Genomic DNA, 21717 nt, shown 5'->3' with positions numbered 1-21717 from the left:
ACGTCTATTCGTCCTTTCTCTGAATTATCTTAAACAGATGCGATCGGGCCAGCTTTCTCGAAAATTGTGGGGCTCTAGCAAGCGGCTCAACCAGATTTCAGCTGGAGAAACGGAATATAATACTCAAGATTTCAAGTGATTGTTCCTTCCACCTTCTGTGATGGAGAACTCAGCTTCATTTACTGTTTTGTCATTTAGCTGCATCTCTCCACTCTGAAAGTCTTTAATGGTTTTATCTGAAAAATGGATTACCACGGTTTGATATTGGAGGACGTGCCTGTAACACAGAACGCTTAAGAGGCTGAGGCAGGTGGATCTTAAGTTCAAGGCCAGCCTGTGCTACATAGCAAGGCCTTATCTCATAGTAGGTTATTGTCTTAAGTCCATTTTTAAAGTTTTGTCAACATGAGTCTAGTTTTATTAAACAGTACTAAAATTCAATTGAGAAAATACATTTGATTTGATTTAATAATTTGATTAAATAATTCCTAAGTTATTAAATCCATTTAAAAAACAGACTTGTAATATTTTACTTTTAGGTTGAATTCCTGTAATCTAAGTAGCAAAATTCAAGATATTTCTAATAAAGTAGTTGTATAGATAATAGAGAGTTGAGAGATGTGGCTTTTCATGTGTTCTTTTAAATAATCATTTTTGTGTTTACTGACCATTACATTAAAAACATCAGTTTACTCATGAAGCTCCTGGTTAAGGAAATAAACCTTTAGACATTTGTTTACCATTGAATTTTCAGAAGTTTCACTCTGCACAATTAGATTAAATATAAACATTGGAATAGTACAGTGGTTCATTTCCCTACCCCTAATATTTAATATATTACAAATAAAATGTATTGAATTGCCACAAAAGTTGAATAGGAAAAAGAAAAACTAGAGATAACTTTTACAAATGTACTTCATTAATAGTATATTTAAGCAAAAAAAAATGCTAATTGTGGCTTTGGCCAGCCTGTCCTGTGAGTAGCATTTGCAGCACAATTTACATCTATGAAATCAAATTTTCGTGCATTTGTCTTTGTTAAACAAACACTGTATGTACTCTCTTTGTATTTAAGTATTTTTACCCTGATGATTATGAGTTAAAAGTAATGCCCTAAAAAGGTCATAGTTGATAGAAATAATACGGCATAATTTAAAGTCATTTAGATAAGGTAGTATTGTGCAAAATCCTTTTTCTTGCTTTTATTTGTATGTGTGTGTGTGTATGTATGTACACACATACACATATACACACACAACTTACACAACTGTTAGGATGATAGCTAATTTTACTATAGTTTATTAAATATTATATTTAAATTTTTAAGTAAAAAGCTGATTGATTAATTTGGAATTCAAAATGATTTTGTTTGTTTTTGTAAAATTGACTTTGAGTTAGATTAGAGAAGTTTTACAACTAGCAATATTGATAATTAGATTCCACAGGCTTTGGGAAAATCTGTCAATCTCTGAAGTTGTATAGAAATTTATATGTTGGGGTTGGGGATTTAGCTCAGTGGTAGAGCACTTGCCTAGGAAGCATAAGGCCCTGGGTTGGTCCCAGCCAAAAAAAAAAAAGAACAAAAAAAAAAAAAAAAGAAATTTATATGTTGAGTTTATTTTCAGAAAAGAACTATTACATGGCTTTCTTAATGATCTATGGACAACAAAAAATGACTTTACTATAGTAGCCTTTAAAAATTATACTTTTTTTAAAAAATCTGATAGCCATAGATTTCCTTATACCTAGTGTCTTTTCAGTTGAATCTTAAAAAACTTTTGATTTTCCATTTTCTCTCTCAAGTTGACCACAATATCTAGTGGCCTTTTCTCCATAATTAAAAAAAAAGTGTTTTTAAAAATTTAGAAATAAAAAATTATGTTTAGGGAAATTTTCCAATATTTTGTTATGTTGTGAGTCAGAATTAGTAGAACACTGCAAAAATCACTGTCTACTTAGTTCAGTTATCTGATGTAGGAGGAAATAGCTGTGTTTTAGATATATCACATTACAATCAGCTGGCACAAAAAAAAAAAAAAAAAAGAATTCGTGTAAATGTAAAGACTTCCCTTTTGAGAAGGAAGTATCCCAAGCCAGTAGAGATGGTTATGCTATATGAAGCATGGCTTCTGTTCCTTTCCCTCCCCACCATTCAGGCACTACAACCAAGATGCAGTCAAGGCTCTGTTCACCCTGAAATTGTTACGGACAGTTCAAGTCAGAACCAACATGAGCGCTTTTTCTTAATTTGAAAATTAGTGATTTAGGAATAGGGGTATCATTCTACAGTAGAATACTTGTCTTTATTGTCTAGATTCTAGGTTTGCTCCCTCACATGGGTGAGAGAGATGAGTAGAGGGAAGAGAGACAGGAAAACTCAAGAGGCAGACACTAACTGACTGACTCTAAATCAAGACTTGATAAGGTCTTTTTTTGGCAATTTATGCATGCTTTCCTTGTTTTGAAGTCACTTAATATTGGATTTATGGATTTTTTTTACTTAAGAATTGTAAAACCTTTGATAATCTAAGAAAAAAAAAAAACCCTAACTATATGGTGTTTGACTGCTGCCTTTTGGTGGGATTTCTTTATACCATGAATACGAAGCTTTGCTCAGTTTCATAGAGATCTGACCCAAACTAACACTAGATGTTAAATGGAAAATCATGCCTGATAATTGGGGGTTTTTCTAAAAAATAGAAACCATAAATGTGGTATGAAAATACTAGGAATATTCTTGAAGAAAAAACTTTTGTATTAAAACAAGCAAATACAATGGAACTATTATCTAAGTGATATACTCCTCATATATAAACTGTAGATCTTAACAGTAAAAGTCACTAGATAATATCACTGGGAAGGTATACTTTGACAGGTCAGAATGTAGATGTTAAGGGGAAGAAATTATTAGCATACAGATTGATAACTGGATATTTTGGTTAATGGTTAATGAGTATAAATTCTCAGCTTGGTTGCTTTGAGTGTCAGTTCATCTTTTCAGAACTTTTCTTCTGCTTTTGTTTCTTGAGAGAGGAATCATGAATATAAAAATCTCAGTATCTTGGTAATGAGAGCTTTATTCTCAGATAGTGACCTGACTTTTGGAAAGGGAGGTCAGTAGAAATTGGTGGTGGTTGTTGGGGTTGGGGATTTGGCTCAGTGGTAGAGTGCTTGCCTAGGAAGCGCAAGGCCCTGGGTTCGGTCCCCAGCTCAAAAAAAAAAATTAAAAAAAAAAAAAATGGTGGTGGTTGTGTGTGCCTGTGTGTGTGTGCGTGTGTGTGTGTGTACATTTATATAACTGCTGAATGTACTTAGAGAGCAGAACCGTGAGTATTATGTCATTGCTTAAGTAAAATTGAAGAAAAGGAAAAATGAACAGAGCATGAAGGTCAGGGAACTGCAAATACAGAGTGGCAGTAAGTCTTTGCTAGCCAGTGTCACCTGTGAAAAAGTTTCTATTGGTTCCCTTTAAGTCACAGTGCATTTCTTTGTAGGAGAAAAACATCTGCAGAGTTGTAAGCCTGCTTTTTCTTTTTTCCTTGTAGATATATCAGATTATTTTTTCAAAGAACAGATACTGAAATGCATGCTACTGGAGGAATAAATATGCCCACAGAATTAGAATTTAGACTTGAGGATTTGAGAATGGTCTCTTAATCTTAGCCTCTTTGTATTTGTTTTGAAATAGGTTAAAAAAATTAGGCTGAGTACCTGTTTTGTTTGGTGATGATAGAGGCAAGGCATGTGCCTGGAAGTATAACATTTTTACAAAAGATACATCTAAGGAAAGGTTTTAATTGAATATTGAGAGGTTAGTTTCTTTAAAATATTTCTATTTATAAAGTCAGTAGCCTCATCTTTGCCTCCTTTTCAGTAGAAGCATGTGCGTACTTGGACTGTATGAATTTAACAAGGGATTACATGCATAGTATCTGGGGGTATGAAGGCGTTAGTCCTCTCACTTCCTACATTGCATACCTGTCTTCTTAACCATATCTTTTATGAACAAAATGAAATGTATGGTTTGTACCTGCAACAGCTGCTGTTTTTATTTTGCATCCAGACCCATGCTCTGATGTTAGTGTTCTGTCTCTAATAGAAACTCTTCTGAGCATCTTAAGCATCCCTACCATTGGCAAGCAAATACTCGTTGTCAGTAATTTTTCCTAATCTCTCTGTGTGTGTGTGTGTGTGTTGCATTTGATTTGTTTCAAATGCCCATATATAAACATTGTTTTGCAGAATTCTTTCATAGTGCTTTTCCTGATTGCATTAGGCAACAACACTATATTATCAGTCTTTAATATTATTTACAGCGTAAGCCATACTTACTAAATTCATATGTAGTATTTTCTGTGCCAGTGGTTATACCAACCTGTCAGTGCCTTTATTAACTTTGTTTCATGTGGACAGAACCACTGTATTTCCTTTTCATTATTGAAAAATTCACTTATGAATTCTCTTTAGACTTCTTACATTTGAAAATCATAGTTAACATTTACCTTCAACAAAATTATATTTCTTTGCTAGATTTGATACATATACTTCCTAGTACCTATCAGTCAATATTTTCCACACTTAAAAAGTGTAAATTTTTTCTAGTATTAGGGATTGGATTCAGGACCTTATGTATTTGGGTTAGACAAGGGAAAAAAAAGCATTAGTAAGCAGTGTTAAAAGAAGAACAGAATTGAGTATCTTGTAGCATTGAACTTAAAATGAATAGTTTTTCCACTAGAAAAGCATTCTCCTAAGTACTTCTGATGATGTCTGCAGGTATGACAGAATATTGTATGGAGTAGTATTTGATTTTTCATAGGTTTTAGGGCTTAGAGCTAATAGAGCATTAACAATTTAGAGATCTAAGGTTGTGCTAGCAATATATGTTAGTGATGGTACACTTGCACGTAAAGCTCTGGGCTAGGATTTGGAGCATCATTTTTTCTCGCAACACTGGGGACAGAGTAGGCCTCATACACAGTAAGTAGGAGGGGCTCTACCACTGAGCCTTACATCCTCAGTTCGTAGAGTTGTTCTCAATTTGAGATCCAGGTTATCTGCAGAGGCTAATAAATATACTATGCTAGGTACTACTTGGGATTTTCAGTGATTTAATCAGTCCTAGCTCTCAAAAATTATAAATATATTATGTACATATAATGGTATAAACAAATGTGCTGAAATTGCAGGTGGTTCTATTTTTATTTGTTGAAAATCACGTAGCCATGAAGTACAGAATATAAAAATTATGTGGTTTTCTTTATTATAAAAACCTTATATAAAATGACTATATTATCAACTTCAGCTTTTTTTGGCAGCCATGGTTATTCATCAGGCACATTTTCTTAGACCACTGTCTTTACTGACACCACACAAGAGTGGTTGCTAAACACATTGCAAGATTGGCCATATAAAAGTAATTCTTTTCATGTCAAATAAAAAATACAAATGCAGTGGTATATATCTTCCCCTAAAGCAGAAAGCAAAGTGAATGTCACTGACTCAGCATTCCTTTTTCTATGATAGAGTTTCCATGTTCCTTGAAAATGTATATCTTACATATATTAGCATAATGCCAAATTTCATCATTTGTAAATTATGCGGTACATGCATAGGGTTCCAAGAGCTTGGGAGACTGAGATGAAAGGATCACTTGAACCCGGAAGTTCAGGAACATCTGACAGTGTAGTAAGGTCTCCATCTCAAAAACAAGTTATAAATAATGTTTCAGAGTTGGCAAAGAACTGCTGCTGCTGCTGCTGCTGCTGCCACCGCCACCGCCATGTTTGCTCTTATAAAGGCTTTCTGGTCATTTACCTTCCTGCCTAACTGTTTCTGAACAGTTACAGTCTCACTGCTGTATAGTGCTCTTGTGAAGGTCGCACTGTAAGGTAGTTACATTGACAGTAAGAGCAGTTAGTTAGGGTTTAGATGATTCTGAGAAGGTTTACTGGTAAAATGCAAACTATTTTTAAAAGAATTCTTATTCCAGTTAAGATTTTATTTAAGTAATATATTTCTATTTACCTTATATTAAAATGACATACTCTCTGATAGGGTAGTAAGGTTGAGAATTAGGCTTTAATGTTGTTTAGTTTAGTTTTTGAGCTAGAGTCTCACTATGTAGCCTTGGCTGGCCTGTAACTACCTATGTGGACTGGACTGCCTTGAACTCAGAGATCATCTGCCTCTGTCTCCCAAGTACTAAGCTTTTAAGAGTATACATAATTATATTGCTTTTTATAAATAATTCTGGCATGGAGATATCAGTTAAAATTTAATTGAAAACAGTTTAAATTCTTATCATATTGGATCTAAAGAAACATTTTTGGGAAGTTTGAATGCTTTGTTAGATAATCCCTAGCTACTCACTTGGTTTCTGTACTCCTCCCAAAATTATGTGGTAACGTAGCACTTACTGCTGACAGCCTTCTATATTTTAGACAGTTCTTTTTTCTATTCTGCCTTTTACTTTGAAAACTGTGCTTAGAGACATCACAAATGTTTTTATGTAGCTGCTGCTACTTACGGTCCATTTCACAGAAGAAACCTTGTAAGGAAGCCATGTAGCTTTCTGCTAAATTCTTTTACAGGCTAAACTTCTCTTTCCCATTGGTTTGGTTTGTATAGTTGGAGGGGAAAAAAGCAAAAATAATCAGATTTCTGGTTTTTCTATCAAATTCATTACTAAACTTAAGACAAAATTAACAAACACTTGATTAATTTGACATTTTTTTCTGGGAGTCAGAAGCATTTCAGTTTTAACAGGGTGACAGTTTCTTCAATCCATGAATATACACCGACTCAGAAGGGTTAGCTGAAAATTCAAAATGACTTGTTTAATAACAAAAGGTACTTAGCAGCGAAGTATGATGGCAGACCTGTAATCCCAACACTCACAGGCTACAGCAGGAGGATTGCATCAATTCTGTAGGCTACCCTGGGCTAGAGAATGAAGTCTATTTATATCTGCCTGTCTGTCTTTCTCTGTATGTGTCTGTCTGTCTATGTGTGTGCCTCTGTCTCTCACCCCTTCAACAACTTAGAAATTGTGCTGCTAGTTAGTATTTAAGGAGTTGTGTATTTACCTTAAAATGTTCCTTTTTATTTGTTCCACTGGAATTGATTGCAAAAAGAATAGTAATAAGCCTTTTTTATGTTTAATTATTGACTGTGCAAACTGTGATTCATTGAGTATTTATATACAAAAAGGGGGGTTTCAAAGTTAAACAGGTTTTAGACTTTATAAGGATGTAAATAACCTTAATTAGCATTCTGATAACAAAATTACTGTTTGGTGCAATTCATTCTTTCTGCTCTCATCCTTCTGAACTTAAGTACACAAGATGTATTTTGTTTTGTCACATAAATATTTTTAAGAACTTCACTGAATGTATATGAGTTAATTTTGATTTGTTTCTGTATAGTATGATCAAAAATAGTTGAAAATTTTGCACTTTGTTAGTCTCTTGGAAATTTATACTGTAATATTTTTAAAGAGTGTACATTTATTTTGTCCATAATAAATTAGCTTTGTACATGACAGTGGGTGTGAGTAAATGAGACACTGCTACTTTTGTTATTTGGCTGTGGTTCTGTTTACTGTCTTGGACTAGAATTTGCTGAGTCTAAATATTTTGAGTAGACAAAGAATTGAATGCAGTATTCAGTAAACAGGAAACCAAACACTGTTTGTTTCTCAGATGAGACTCTCCTGTGATCTGCACAAGGTGAGTAATAATATTACTTCATCAGTCTCTGTCATTCATGAAGAGACTTTCATTTTAAATATCCCAGAAACATTGATCCAGTTTTTTCTCAATAAGTGATAATCTTAAATTTTCATGTTATGTTAACCAGATTATACATTCAATTTTTAAATTTTCATTTTCATAATCAAAATATTTTGTGCATCAGCTTTTTCATTTATATCCATCTGACAGTTAAATCCTGGGCTTTAGGTCTGGTAGACATTCTACTATTCAGCTGCCTTCCCAGCCTCTATTGTGTGTTTAAGCACTAACCTATCTGCTCATTTTTGGTTAAGGCAGAGTCCTCCAGCCTCTTGATGGTGTTTTGTCGCTGTTTCCAGACCCAGAAATGGGCAGTGTGAGCTGGTCGCAATGCTCTTCTCTAGAGCTTTCTGTACTGTATACATCAGGATCTCTAAATAATGGTGGTCAAAGCCAGGTCAGGGACAGGGACAGCTAAAACCTTATCAGCCAGCAGATAAGTGTTTTCAAATGGTGATAAAGCTTGTGTTTTTATTGTCATTTAACATCACATCATCCAATTGATGAGAATTTTTTTTAAAAAAATAACCTTTGGATTTCGGCCTACTGATGCAGACCTATAAGCCTAGCTATTCGAGAGTCTGAGGCAGGAGGACCGCAAATTTAAGGCCTGTGTGAGCTACAGAGAGAGTTCAAGGCAAAGTGAGACAATATCTTAGTACCATGTCTCAGAAACAAAAAGTCTGACACAGACCTCAAAAGAAGTGAAAGGGCCTGGAAATGTAGTTCATGGTGTAGTTCACTCGGCTGTTATGAGTGAGCAAGTCTCTGGTACCACAGAAGTAAAACCTTTCTCGGTTTTTATATTTTATTCACATACTAGGACCATTTTCATAGATATAATACTTTACCTAATTATCATTTAGTGTAGTTTTCAAAGGACTTCTATTTAAATTATGTTTAATTATAACTATAGGTGTTAATAATGTCAGGAAAGCCTATAGAAATTGTTAATTTCATAGTCTGGGAATCTTACATTAATCAACCCACATCCAAGCAATAAATAAAATTTAAGTTTGAAATAACAGGAGAAATTTGGGATACCACCTGGTTGCTGCCCTACAAAACTAGCCACACTTTTATACATACACTATATAGCTACCTTTGAACTAGGGTAAGATACGCCTGCACCTTGGGTCTCATGCATGAGGTATTGCTACAAAATACTTGATCACATGTTGAACCCTTAGATGGTATTTACTGGGAAAACTTGTTTTTAGTTGTACATACTTTTAATCCAGTATTATAAACGAAGTCAACCATAGTTCAAGAGATGGTGCAAGCAGCGTGTTGACAGGAAGTGAACACAGGATTATTAAGAAAAGAAGCATACAGAGTAAGGGAGTCAGGAAGGTGCCTAGTCTGCATAGGGAGTTCCAGGACAGCCATAACTACTTAATAAGATAGACCTCGTTTCAGAAAAAAATAAAAGAGAATCAGTTCTTTAACAGTTGTTACAAGTGGAGGCTCAGGAACTTGTGACAACAGTGAGTGACTCTCAGAGGAAATAGGTGGAAACATGTGTCATGTGGTACCAGTTATTTATGTGAGTGTATGGATTTAGACACTTCTTGATGAGGCAATGCACAAGCCAGGCCTGGTGGCACTGTACTAAAATCCAAGCTCCTAGGGGGCTGAAAACGGGACTGTGAGGCCCTTGTGAGAAGAATCTAAGGATTCAACACCAGCCTGAGTAGAATAATGAGACCCTGTCTGAATGGAAAACTGGCTACGCTGGAGCCTAGTGTTGAGAGCACTAGTCTACCGCACAGAGCCTGCGTGTGAACCCAGTGTTGGCGACAGGAAGAGGTGGTGCATGAATAAGTGAAATGGTTGTCTTCAGTAAAGCTTAACCTCCAGAACATGCCTGTGGAATCCCCAGTCCTTGGGAAAGAAAGTACAAGGAACCTATGGCCTATCAACTTGGGTAGCTACTGGAGTTACTTCCTCTAAACTGAGTCGAGCACTCTCTCGCCATTGTGGATTTGTTTTCTTATTAATACAATATTTGTCTTCTCTCTGTCAAACCCTGAGCCAAGCACTTTCCCCAGACTTAGGGAGGCACAGGAAAAGGAACACACACAGAGAAGATGGAAGAACCATGGAGGTGGAGGTGGAGACAGCTGCTTCACATGGCGAAGAGGATGAGGAAGGCCACCATTGGGCAAAAGAGCCCCATGGCCTCAGAGAGGGCGGAACCCAGCATCGCATAGAGTTGCTGCTTCAGAGAAGAGTTCCTGGCATAGCCAATGATGAGACTCTCAAAAACAGTCCCAATTCCTGCTCCAGAGCCGGCCACCCCAACTGTAGCAGCCCCAGCTCCAATGAACTTGGCAGCTGTGTCGATGTCTCTTGAAATGGCGCTGGTTTGGAAGCTGTGGCTAGGGATAAGTGAGGTCAGAGGCCGCCGGACTGCCAGGCAGCTGAGGCCCTCATCTGTTGGCCTCTGTGGTCGCTTCAACTCCACTGCGGAGAGCGGACCACTCAGCAGGTGAGAGGCGCTCCTGATCAGGGAACAGGTAGAGACTTGGAGCAGGCATACATTTTTCAGGGGTGAGGGGCCAAGGCGAGAGCTGCTCCCAGGGTAGAGAAGACAGAGAGGGCGACATTCAGCGTTGTTTCATCCATCCCCTCCCCCAGTGAACCTTTAACTAGGACACACCTTCCACAGTTCCCCATTGACAAGTTCACCAATGGAGTGATGCACTGATTAGAGTCCTCTTGAATCAATAAGTCTATCAGCTGGCAACCAAATCTTAAAATACGGGTCTTTTAGACATTTTACACACTGACCCTAGAGTTATATTCTTTTTCTTTTTTTTTTCTTATAAAGGACAACATTTAATTGGGGCCGTTCACAGGTTCAGAGGTTCAATCCATTATTATTAAGGTGGGAACATGACAGCATCCAGGCAGGCATGGTGCAGGAGGAGCTGAGAGTTCTACATCTTCATCTGAAGACTGCTAGCAGAATACTAGCTTCCAGGCAGCTAGAATGAGAATCTTAGTTTTTTTGTTTTTGTTTTTTTCCCTTTTTTCTTTTTTTTTAATTGGATATTTTCTTTACTTACATTTCAAATGTTATCCCCTTTCCTGATTTCCCCTCTGGAATCCCCCTCCCCCTTCCCTGTCCCACTGCCTCTATGAGAGTGTTCTCCTACCCTCCCATGCACTCCCTCCCATCTCCCTACCCTGGTATTCCCCTATATGAGGTCATTAAGCCTTCACAGGGCCAAGAATCTCTCCTCCCACTGATGCCCGACAAGGCCATCCTATGCTACATATGTGGCTGGAGCCATGGGTCCCTCCATGTATACTCTTTGGTTGGTTATTTAGTCTCTGGGAGCTCTGAGGATCTGGTTGGTTGGTATTGTTGTTCTTCCTATGAACAACAGCTCCTTCAGTCCTTTTTGTAACTCCTCCATTGGGGGCCCGGTTCTTAGTTAAATGGTTAGTTGAGAGCATCTGATTCTGTGTTTCTCAGGCTCTGGCAGAGCCTCAGGAGACAGCTATATCAGGCTCCTGTCAGCATGCACTTCTTAACATCCACAATATTGTCTGGGTTTGGTGACAGTATATGGGATGGATCCCTGGGTGGGGCCGTCTCTGGATGGCCTTTCCCTCAGTCTCTGCTCCACACTTTGTCTCTGTATTTCCTCCTGTGAATATTTTGTTCTCTTAAAAAGGACTGAAGTGGGGTTGGGGATTTAGCTCAATGGTAGAGCGCTTGCCTAGGAAGCGCAAGGCCCTGGGTTCGGTCCCCAGCTCCGAAAAAAAAACAAAAAACAAAAAAAAAGGACTGAAGTATCTACCCTTCGGTCTTCCAACCTCTTGAGCTTCATTCATGTGGTCTGTGGATTGTATCTGGGGTAATCCAAGCTTTTAGGCTAATATCCACTTATCAGTGAGTGAATACCATGTGTGTTCTTTTGCCTCACTCAGGATATTTTCTAGTTCCATCCATTTGCCTAAGAATTTCATGAAGTCATTGTTTTTGATAGCTGAGTAGTACTCCATGTATAGATGTACCACATTTTCTGTGTCTTTTGTAAGCTGAGGCAGAGAGTTGCAACTTTCTCTTTTAGTAATTTATGTATTTTGGTGTGCATGTGCACATGGAGGCCAGAAGAATATTAGATTTCCCAGAGCTTTGATTATAGGCAGTTGCCCACCCCAGAGGATTGCAACTTTGAGATCAGCTTGAGCTACATAGCAAAACCTTGTCTCAAACACCCTCCATGCAAAAGTAAGTAAATTCCCTAACTTGGAGCAAGACATTAGGGAGGGAAGTGTTTGAGGGCATTGCGACTACCTGTACATTTGGACTTGGGGCTCTGATACTCAGCCATATATGTAGCTGTATACATTATAGGGTTTGAGAATAGCAGAAAAGCCTGCCTCCTCTTCTCCAATACTTTATCCTGGAAGTTCAAGACCTACAACTTTGTTGTTGTTGTTGTTGTTGTTTGAGACACGCTTTCTCTGTAGCCTTGGCTATCCTGGAAGTCACTCTGTAGAAGAGGCTGGCTTCCAACTCATAGATCCACCTTTCCCTGCCTTGTGAGCATCGGGTGTATGCTACCAGTACCCAGATTAAGGTTACTTCTTGAGATTTTTATTTTATGTGCATCAGTGTTTGCTCGAGTATCAAATGCATGCAGTACTGATGGAGACCAGAAGAGGGTATTGGGTCCCCTGCAACTGGAGTCACAGATGGCTGTCAACTGCATATGGGTACTGGAAATTAAAGCCAGGTCTTCTGGAAGAACAGCCAATGCCCTTAACGTTGAGCTGTCTCTCCGACCCCTTTGTACCTTTTCTTTTTTTTTTTTTTTTTTTTTTGTTTTTTTTTTTCGGAGCTGGGGACCGAACCCAGGGCCTTGCGCTTCCTAGGCAAGCGCTCTACCACTGAGCTAAATCCCCAATCCCCTTTGTACCTTTTTTAGTGCAATCTTTAGCTGCTGTCTACCTCAAAATCTCTTATGCTCCCCCTGGAGTCCTTAACAGTCTGTTACCACCTCACAGCCCTGATGAGGATTGGCTAAGCCACATGTCAGTCTAAGGGAAGGACATCAGAAGCCCATTGGATGTATTCTTAACCTAGTTCTAGAATTCTATTTTGACAAAATCAATTTGGGGACCTAATAGTGCATCAGCCAGAGACTAACCATTCTGTCAAGAAACCCTTTAATCCAGATGGTTCAAAAGGTTAATGATGAAATTATATCCAGAGATGGAGGTTGTTTAGAGGAGAAAGGGATGTTGTTAGCAGCAGGGCAAGCTGTTGTTTAGAGAGGGTTAGAAGGTCACAGAAGGAGCCCTGTACCTCAGAAGCCGCTGCTGTGGTGAGATCCAGCTTCAACTAGCAAATACTGCACAGAGCGGGAGCCAAAGGCCACTCTCACCTTCTTTTTTTTTTTTTTTCTTTTTTTTTTTTTTTTTTTCCCGGAGCTGGGGACCGAACCCAGGGCCTTGCGCTTCCTAGGCAAGCTCTCTACCACTGAGCTAAATCCCCAACCCACTCTCACCTTCTCTTAACCTCAGCCTTTCTCATATATGAGGAAGGGTCTCACTATGTAGCTCTGGCTGTCCTGGAACTCACTGTGTAGGCTTGACTTGACCCAGAGATTTACCTGTCTCTGTCTCTTGAGTGCTGGGATTAAAAGTGTGGGTCGCTCTGGCCAGCTAGCCTCAGCTTTCTACTTGCGGAGGTCAATGGGAAGTTAAGTTCACAGAAAGCCTTGCCAGAAGGAATAAACTTCAGTGGTCACAGAATGGTGGTGAGATAGAAGAACAGGGAACAACCAACAAATGTTTTCCAGTTACTTTCAGGAAAATGAACCTTCAATGAGATATGAACTAACAGAACACTAAAAATAATGTGCAACCAGTTAATGGAGTCATAAATTTGTGCTTTGGAGGCTTATATCTCAAAAATATTTCTGTAACAACACTCCATCTTATTTATTTTTTAAAAGTTTTCTCAAGAACTGGAGAATTATATCTGCAGCTAAGAATGCTTTTTTATGGAGGCTAGAGAGATAGCTCAGTGGGTAGGAATGCTGTCTATTCTTCCAAAGGACCAGAATTCTGTTTCCAGCATCCATATGGCAGCAAGGGATATGACATCCTCACACAAATGCACAAAATGCTAAAAAATCATTAAAAATACAAAAAGAATGTTTGTTGTACAAGGTGATGTTGGTGCATGCCTTTAGTCCCACTTGGGAGGCAGAAGCAGGGGATCTCTATGAGTTTAAGACCAGCCTGATCTACAGAGTGAGTTCCAGGACAGCCAAGGCTGCTACAAAGAGAAACCTGGTATCAAATAAACAAAACAACAAAAATAACTTTAAAAAAAGTTTCTCAGGGCCCCTACTGATGCCAACCAGTAAACGGGGTGGTTGTTATTGAATCCTGGCTTGTTTTGATAGTAAATAACATTGGGGGGTGGGTACTGGGAAGACAATTCAGAGACAAAGTGCTTGCTCTGCATGCAAGCATGAGCACTGCAGTTGGGGTAAATGCCAGGTAGGTGTGGCAGTGGCCCTGTAATTCCAACCATAGGGAAGGAAGAGACAAAGGCTCTCAGGTCTCTAGGGAATTGGTTAACTAAACTAACTGAACAGTTGAGCTCTGGGTTCAGTTGAGAGCAACTGTCTCAATGGAGAAGGTGAGAGAGACTGAGGAAAGCTCCTAACATCAGTGTCAGGTCTCCACATGTGTGTGTGAGTGAGCATGAATGCACACACACACACACACACACACACACACACACACACAAGTACACACATATATGTACACGTAAACACACACATACATACACATACACATACACGGGCACACATATATACACATGAACATACACTCACACAAACATACAAAAATGACATTCAATTTATCATTCATAAGTATATAAACTTACTGTGGGTTACCCTGGTGCTGTTTGTACTTTAATATTAATTCTGCTTCCTCAAGAGGGGCTGCCCAAATAAGGAGTAGGTTACCTAGTCAGGTAATTTCATGTGAACCTTCTCCCCATCCTAACTGCTCAAATAAAGGCTAGAGCCTATGATTGGGCAATGGAAGGGAAAGGTGGGGCTGGAGTTTTAGAGAGTGGGGTAAGAGTAGGGAACAGAAGAGGAGAAGACAAGAAGAGGAGGTGGAAGGAAATGGAGCAGAGCCATATGAATATTGTAACTGAGTTGTGTGGTTTTGCACAGGCTTATTGGCATAGAGACTTACCATCTTCTGAATGCCAGTATTACTGGTGTGAACCACTATTGGGTTATAATTTTATTTATGTATAATATTTAATTCTATATAATTTTAGGCCAGAAAGTTAATAATAAAATTATGATGCTATTTTGATCTTGAAACATTCATAGTGATTCTAAATTATTTTGAATTTCAAACCATTTTACTTAAGTACTTAAATATTTCCTTAAATATTTAAATTTTTGGTTTTGGGTTTTTGTTTTGTATTTAGTTGATGTTTTTGTTTTCTTGTTTTTGTTTTGGGTTTGGGTTTTTTTGGGGGGTGGGGGTGAGACAAGATTTCTCTGTGCAGCCCTGGCTGTCCTGGAACTTACTCTGTAGATCAGGCTGGCCTCAAACTCAGAGCTCTGTCTACCTCTGCCTCCCCAGTACTGGGGTTAAAGGTGTGTGCCATTATGCCACCAAGCTAATATTTGAATCTTTAATAGGAGTCTTAAACACTTAAGAATTTAAAGTCACAAAACTGATAAACTATTGTTGAAATTGTCATTTGAGTCTCTCTTTGTAGCTGAAGATAACTCACTATGTAGACCATGTTGGCCTTGAACTTCTAGCAATTCTCCTGCCTCTGACTCTTGAGTGCTGGTATTACATGCATATTCCCCCGTGCCTGGTTGTGAGATTCAGACTGAGTCCATGCTGAAGTACGTAAACAAGGCCTCATCTTTTATGTTAAAGACTCTATAAGGCTGGTTGATCAGAACTTTGCCCATACAGAGTCAAAGTTATCTTAGGCTATGTTCAGTCTCCTTAATTGCTTACCTGTGCCTGACCTAATATCTTTTAAACTAGTAGGTAAAACCTGTCTTGTACCAGTAGCTGCCACCAACCCAAAGATTAAAAATGGCATCGGAAACTTACAGTTTCCCCAGCTTTTTGGTTACTTGCTGTCTTAGTTTTTTCTCTTGCTGTGACAAAACATTGTGATCAAGGCAACATATGAAAGAAAGCATTTAATTGAACATATGGCTTCAGAGGCTTCCAGTCCATGATGACAGAGAGAAGGCATGGCAACAGGAACAACAGAGGGCTCACATCTGGATCAAAACCAGAGGCAGAGACAGCTCAGTGGGAATGGGTGTGGGAGGCCTGGCTGCTTTCGAAAATTCAATACCCCCAAAACACACCTCCTCCAACAAGGCCACACCTCCTAATCCTTTCCAAACAGTTCCACCAACTGGCAAACAATGGCCTATGGGGACCATTCTCATTCAGGCCATCACACTTGCCTACTTGGTATCTTCACCTACACTGGTGAATGCCTTGACTCATCACTTTCTTCTCTTCTGTGACTGAAAGTCTCTATAAAAGAAGTTATTTAGGGCAACCTCATTCTGTATTCCTGGACCATGTTCAAATAAAGTACCTCTTACTCTCTTTGAAGAGCTATGTTTTGCATTGACAATTAACCAACAGTGAAAAAACTTTTTCAAGAACAAAAACTTTCATTCAGACAAATTCCCATAAAACTAGTAGCAAAATTGACTATCTAATTTGTGCATGTATGCACTGTCACCTGTCCAGCACCAGCCTTTTGAAGAATAACCTGATAAATTCTATTTTTACAAGTAAAAAGTTTCCACCTGTAAATTTGTCAAAGTAGTTAAGGTTTATAAAGTACTTGTGTATATTAAAACTCCATCAGACAGGCTGGAAAGATGACTCAGCGGTTAAGAGGACCCATCTACTCTTCCAGAGGTCTTGAGTTCAATTCCCAGCAACCACATGGTGGCTCACAACCATCTGTAAAGAGATCCGATGCCCTCTTCTGATGTATCTGAAGACAGCTACAGTGTACTTATATATAATAAATGAATAAATCTTAAAAAAAAAAAACTCCATCAGAAAACTAGGTCCTACAGCTTCTCTAACAGAGAGTACAACAGTCTACCTGGACTCTAAAGAGGACACCTATAGTAGGCGTGTTGGTGCAGGCCTTTAATCCCAATACTTGAGAGGGAGAGGCAGGAGGATCCCTTTGAATTTGAGACCAGCCTTGTCTACATAGTGAATTATAGGCCAGCATGGGATACATGAGACCCAGTATGGTAAGGCCACCTCCTCTTACTTATTATCCAACTATATTAGATGCTGGTATCAAGGGACCAGGAGGCAAAGAACTCCTGTCCCCACTGCTTGATGAGCCCAGTCAAACTGCCATCTGTCGGTCTGCCCATCCCTCCAGCTATCCATCTGGGCTGCTCTGGTGCTCAAACATACTGCACCTGTCCGGCTCAGCAAACCTATTTCTGGGCGCTCAGCATCCATCAGCCCCAACTGGATTTGTTAATATTTCATCAAATCCCTGTCTTCACATCTGTATCAGTTCTCTCTGCTGCTGCCTCCAGGACTTCTTTGTACTCTATCGCCTTTTGTAGTCATTCTGTAACCTATACATACACATTTATTGTATGAAATACTGTATGACTTAATAGTAGCAATAAAGATTGGAATAAAAGGACCAGTAAAATAATCAGAATGGCACACACCTTTAAACTATCCTCTTGGAATGCTGAGACAGGCAGGTGGGTCTCTGAGAGTTCTAGGCCAGGCAAAACTCTATAGTGAAACCCTGTTTTCAAAATATGGGTGTGATGGTGCTGGAGAGATGGCTCAGTGGGGTAAAAGTACCTGTTGTACAAACCTGATGGCTTGAGTTTGGTCCCCAGAACTCATGGAGGAAGGAGAGAACTGATTCTTGAAAACTGTCCTTTGATCCCTACATGTTCACCATTCTTGTGAGCACCTAGCCTACACTCTTACACACACACACACACACACACACACACACACACATGCATGCACGCACACATGCACAAGACTGGAGTAAAAGAACCTATGATTGCCAATGGCCAGCTATCAAGAGAAGTCCTACTTGGTAGCCAAGAAATCCAACAAAGCTTGTGAGTTTATTGTTATTCAATAAGTTCCAGCACTATGTAAATAAAGATACAGACTTGTCTATATGTGTTTATGGTTCTGACACACTCACAACATGAATCATTTAAATTCTTTTTTTTTTATAAAAGTAACATTTTCGATACATGAATATTTACAATGTCAAAAGTTTAACCTGTTCAAGTCAAGACAAAAATTTTGGGTATCAATACAAAAACTTGTGAATGTATACTAAGTTAGTTATTAAACTAATTTTAAAGCGTAAAGAAGAGGTAGACTTGTTGACGTCTATTTGTCTCTGGCATTCTGTGGTGCTGGGAAGAAGTCCCAGAACCAAATGATAAATGAGGCCCAGCTACCGATCTGTAGGCATCTTCCTGTCTAGTTTTAGACAGTCTCCATTTCTGAAACACTGTATCCTGCCTCTGTAGATAGTCTGAAGTTCAGAGGATGCCGGGCTAAGAGCTAGTTTAGGACTAAAAATCCCAGAGGGTTTCAATGTTAGAGCACCTGCCTGGCAGGTATCAGGCATGGTTTTGCCTTGGGACTGGAGAGGTGAGGACCAGAAGTCTTAGGAAAGTGGTGCCACATTGTTAAAGAGCTACATTGTACATTTCAAAATCTCGTCTGCTGTAGATGTGGACTGTCATTTTGATGGGAAATGTCTTTAAAATTGATTTTAGAAACGAACCCTTGAAACACTCAGGGCAGTTGAAATACATTGAGTTAAAAGTACAGCTTTTGCTGTGTGTGGTGGTGCATGGCTAGAATTCCAGCGGCTTGTAAACTAAGACAAAATCAGAGGTTTGAGGTCAGCTTGAGCAGCACAGACAACTTTGTCTCAGGAGGAAAACAGGTGATTTCCAATCAAGGAAATCTTGAGTAGAAGTGTTGTTACAGCTTCAAAAAGATAAGGCATTTTTCAGTGAGGGGTGGTTCCTGCTTATGCGTAGTCATTTATCATAGGAGCTCTAAATGCAACTCCCAATGACTCGCCAGATTGCTGTGTGAAGCTTTGATATTCAAGCATCACAGTCTATAAACTGTTTTAGAATGCTTCCACTAAATGTCGTGCCAATAAGCAGCGGGCTTTGCTTTGCCTTAATCCATGTCAAAATTTCTGGGTCAGATAGAACAGAAGGATCTCAAATTATAGTAGTAATGCTCTGATCAATCAATGCTTGAAATGCTTTCACTGCTCAGCGCTTACCATAGAACATCCAATAGTACCCTACCACTGGCGACTCTATATGGTATTATTCTGAAGGATTTGATTTTGATTTGCTGAGGCAGGGGCTCAGGTAATCCAGGAATTCGGTATGTAGTTGGGAATGACACTTGATTTTCTTGCCTCCACCTCCTGGATGCTGGGATTACAAATGTGTGCCACCCCAAGTTATGTGGTGCTGAGACAGAATCAGGACTTCGTACATACTAGAAAAGCACTCTACCAATCTACCTTCCCAGCCTCTGGCTTTCAGTTTTACATAGAAAACAAAAACAAAACAAACAACAAACAAACAAAACAAAAACGGAGCTTGAAAAACTCAAGGAATGTACTGCAAATCGGAAGTAACAGCTAGAAATCCTATCCACTGACTGCCACGGTGGCCAGAAATCCTACCCACTGTCCGCCACCGTGGCTAACGCCTTTAATTCCAGAACCAGGAAGGCAGAGACTGGCATAGCTCTGTTAGTCCGAGGCCAGCCTGGTCTACATAGTTCCAAGCTATACAGGGATATATAGTGTTATCTTGTCAAAAAACAAAACCCAACCACATTCACTGGATGCTTTTGAGCAATAAGGAGCCTCTAACGGTGCCTAGCTCTTCAGCCATGCAGGTGTCCTGGTTAGGCTGGTTTGGGTTGTGAGTCGCACTGAAATGTAGTAGTGAGACCACTTCGTGCAAGCGGACTGGTGTAGCTTGCCTCTAGACAGGCCAGGGTGGGATCCGGGCCTGGAGGTTTCCTGGTGGCCTGTGGAGCAGTCGCCAACAGAACAGGGGTGACGCCCAGCGCAGGCGTGGCGGGGCGACCGCGGCTCCGATTCGCTGATCTCCGGATGCCACCTCCTTCTCCAGCCGCGGGCGCCACCGCGGAGGGCAAAGCCGGTGACCGCGCGGGCGGGCCGGAGGAAGCATGCTGGACTTCGCCATCTTCGCCGTGACGTTCCTGCTGGCGCTGGTGGGAGCGGTGCTGTACCTCTACCCGGTAACCTCCGAGGCGAGATTCGGGGTTGCGCCTGCGCCGCGAGGACCCGGGCGGCCGGTCTGCGGGGAGCGCTCCCGGGAGAGTCACGTGGGGCCACCCTGGCGTGCGTTCCCCGTGCGCATGCGTGCTCTGGTCGTGGGCTGTGGTCCTGGGCGGGGTCCCGCGTTCCTTGTGCGCGGTACCGGTTTTCCCAGGCAGCACTCAATTACCTCGGGTGCCTTTGGGAACATTGACGCCCTCAAACCCCAATCCCGTTTGCTGCCACGTCAGGGGAGAAACTCCTTCCGTCTTTTCCTAGCAGCCCCCTGCATCTGCCCCCGCACCATTGTTGGAATGGGCGAGCTGAGCTCGCCAACGCAAACTTTATCTACCTGTCCTTTTCAGCGGGGAAGCTCTCAAGGCTCCGGAGTTAGTGGTTAAGGAAACTTCCTTAAAGTGTATTGTATAAAGCCGGGCGTTGCTTATATCTATAATCCTAGCATGGAATGGGATGTGGGAGGTAGAGGCAGGAGGATGGAATGGGAGCTCAAAGACCACCTTGGACTACATCAAACCCTGTCTTTAAAAGAATATATTTACAAAGTGTGGTGGATATATGGAAAAATTGCAGGGTAGTGAACAGCCCCGGGTAGATTACTGGTGATGGAGACACCTCTTAGAAGTGTCCTGTTGAGAGCTGGTGATGAGTTAGACTAATACAGAAACCACACCTGAACTCATGAGAAACAAAACATTGATACGGAGAAGGTGAAAGTTCAGGCCTTCCGGGAATAAGAGAACTGTGTCCTAGCAAGCTAGATCCATGTGGCTGGAGCGAATGTAAAACCAAACAGGAAAGACAGATAGGTGTAAATGGCCGAAAAGCTATTCAAAGGACTTTTAGTCTGCATTCTACTGGAGGGTGTCATTAGAAAAGTGGCTATTTTAGTTTTAAGAAAAACTGGGAATGCTGTGTGGGGCCTATAATCCTAGCTCTTGAATGGTGGAGGCAGGAAAGTTCAAGAGTTTCTTCCAAAATGGACCCAAGTTCTAGGCCAGCCTGGATCACATGAGCCCTTGTCTTAAATTTTAAAATTTGTATACTAAAAAAATATTTTTAAAATATGTGGCAAAATCTTCATTCTTTTTAAATGAATGCAAATCTTTGAACTAAAGAATTTTTGGCTTTAAAAGAGAACTTTAATTTGTGAGCTGGACGTGTCAATTCCCAGCTACTCGGGGAGGATCTTGAGCTTGAAGCCATCTTGGGCAATGTAGTGGGACCGCAGTTCAGAACAATCCTAATATTATTAGGTAAGTTTTATGATAGTTATTCTGGCTACTGTGTTGAGAATGGACCGTAATTATGGGGCTGGGGCAGGGGTAGGAGCAGAGAGAGTAGTTGGAAAGATAACTACTGTCATTTTGGTGCGAGATGGTGTGTGCTTGGACACCGGGTGCACATGGTGAGAACTACAACATTGTTAAGATAAAACCAGTGAGGCTGGGTGTAAAACATGAACCTGGGCCGGAGAGATGGCTCAGCGGTTAAGAGCAC

General features: G+C 40.1%; 3 protein-coding genes across 4 annotated transcripts in view; 2 read left to right on the top strand and 1 right to left on the bottom strand.

The window, feature by feature from the left end:
* LOC116898508 (neurobeachin-like protein 1) overlaps positions 1-946 on the top strand; it is a gene marked incomplete at its 5' end in the record, with an annotated part of 36840 nt that extends 35894 nt beyond the window's left edge. The window contains one exon of the mRNA XM_032899739.1: positions 38-946. Within this exon, the coding sequence (XP_032755630.1) occupies positions 38-139 (102 nt within the window). The remainder of the gene's footprint in view (positions 1-37) is intronic.
* An 8945-nt stretch (positions 947-9891) lies between these two features.
* Positions 9892-10421, bottom strand: LOC116898507 (ATP synthase F(0) complex subunit C2, mitochondrial-like). Its single transcript, XM_032899738.1, is given in 2 exon segments — positions 9892-10319; positions 10322-10421. Coding segments are annotated over 2 exon segments (498 nt in total). The 3' UTR covers positions 9892-9921.
* Positions 10422-20043: 9622 nt separating this feature from the next.
* Positions 20044-21717, top strand: part of LOC116899406 (cytochrome P450 20A1) — a 41371-nt gene continuing 39697 nt past the window's right edge. Inside the window, exon 1 of one of the 2 annotated variants that reach the window (XM_032901142.1) lies at positions 20044-20180. In XM_032901142.1, the coding sequence (XP_032757033.1) occupies positions 20109-20180 (72 nt within the window). In that variant the 5' untranslated portion in view covers positions 20044-20108. The remainder of the gene's footprint in view (positions 20181-21717) is intronic. The other variant, XM_032901143.1, reaches the window with a different exon arrangement.

The sequence above is a fragment of the Rattus rattus genome, chromosome 4, assembly GCF_011064425.1.
Source record: "Rattus rattus isolate New Zealand chromosome 4, Rrattus_CSIRO_v1, whole genome shotgun sequence".
Lineage (NCBI taxonomy): Eukaryota > Metazoa > Chordata > Mammalia > Rodentia > Muridae > Rattus > Rattus rattus.
The sequence above is the reverse complement of the archived record's forward strand: the minus strand, read 5'-3'. Positions and strand labels throughout refer to the sequence as shown.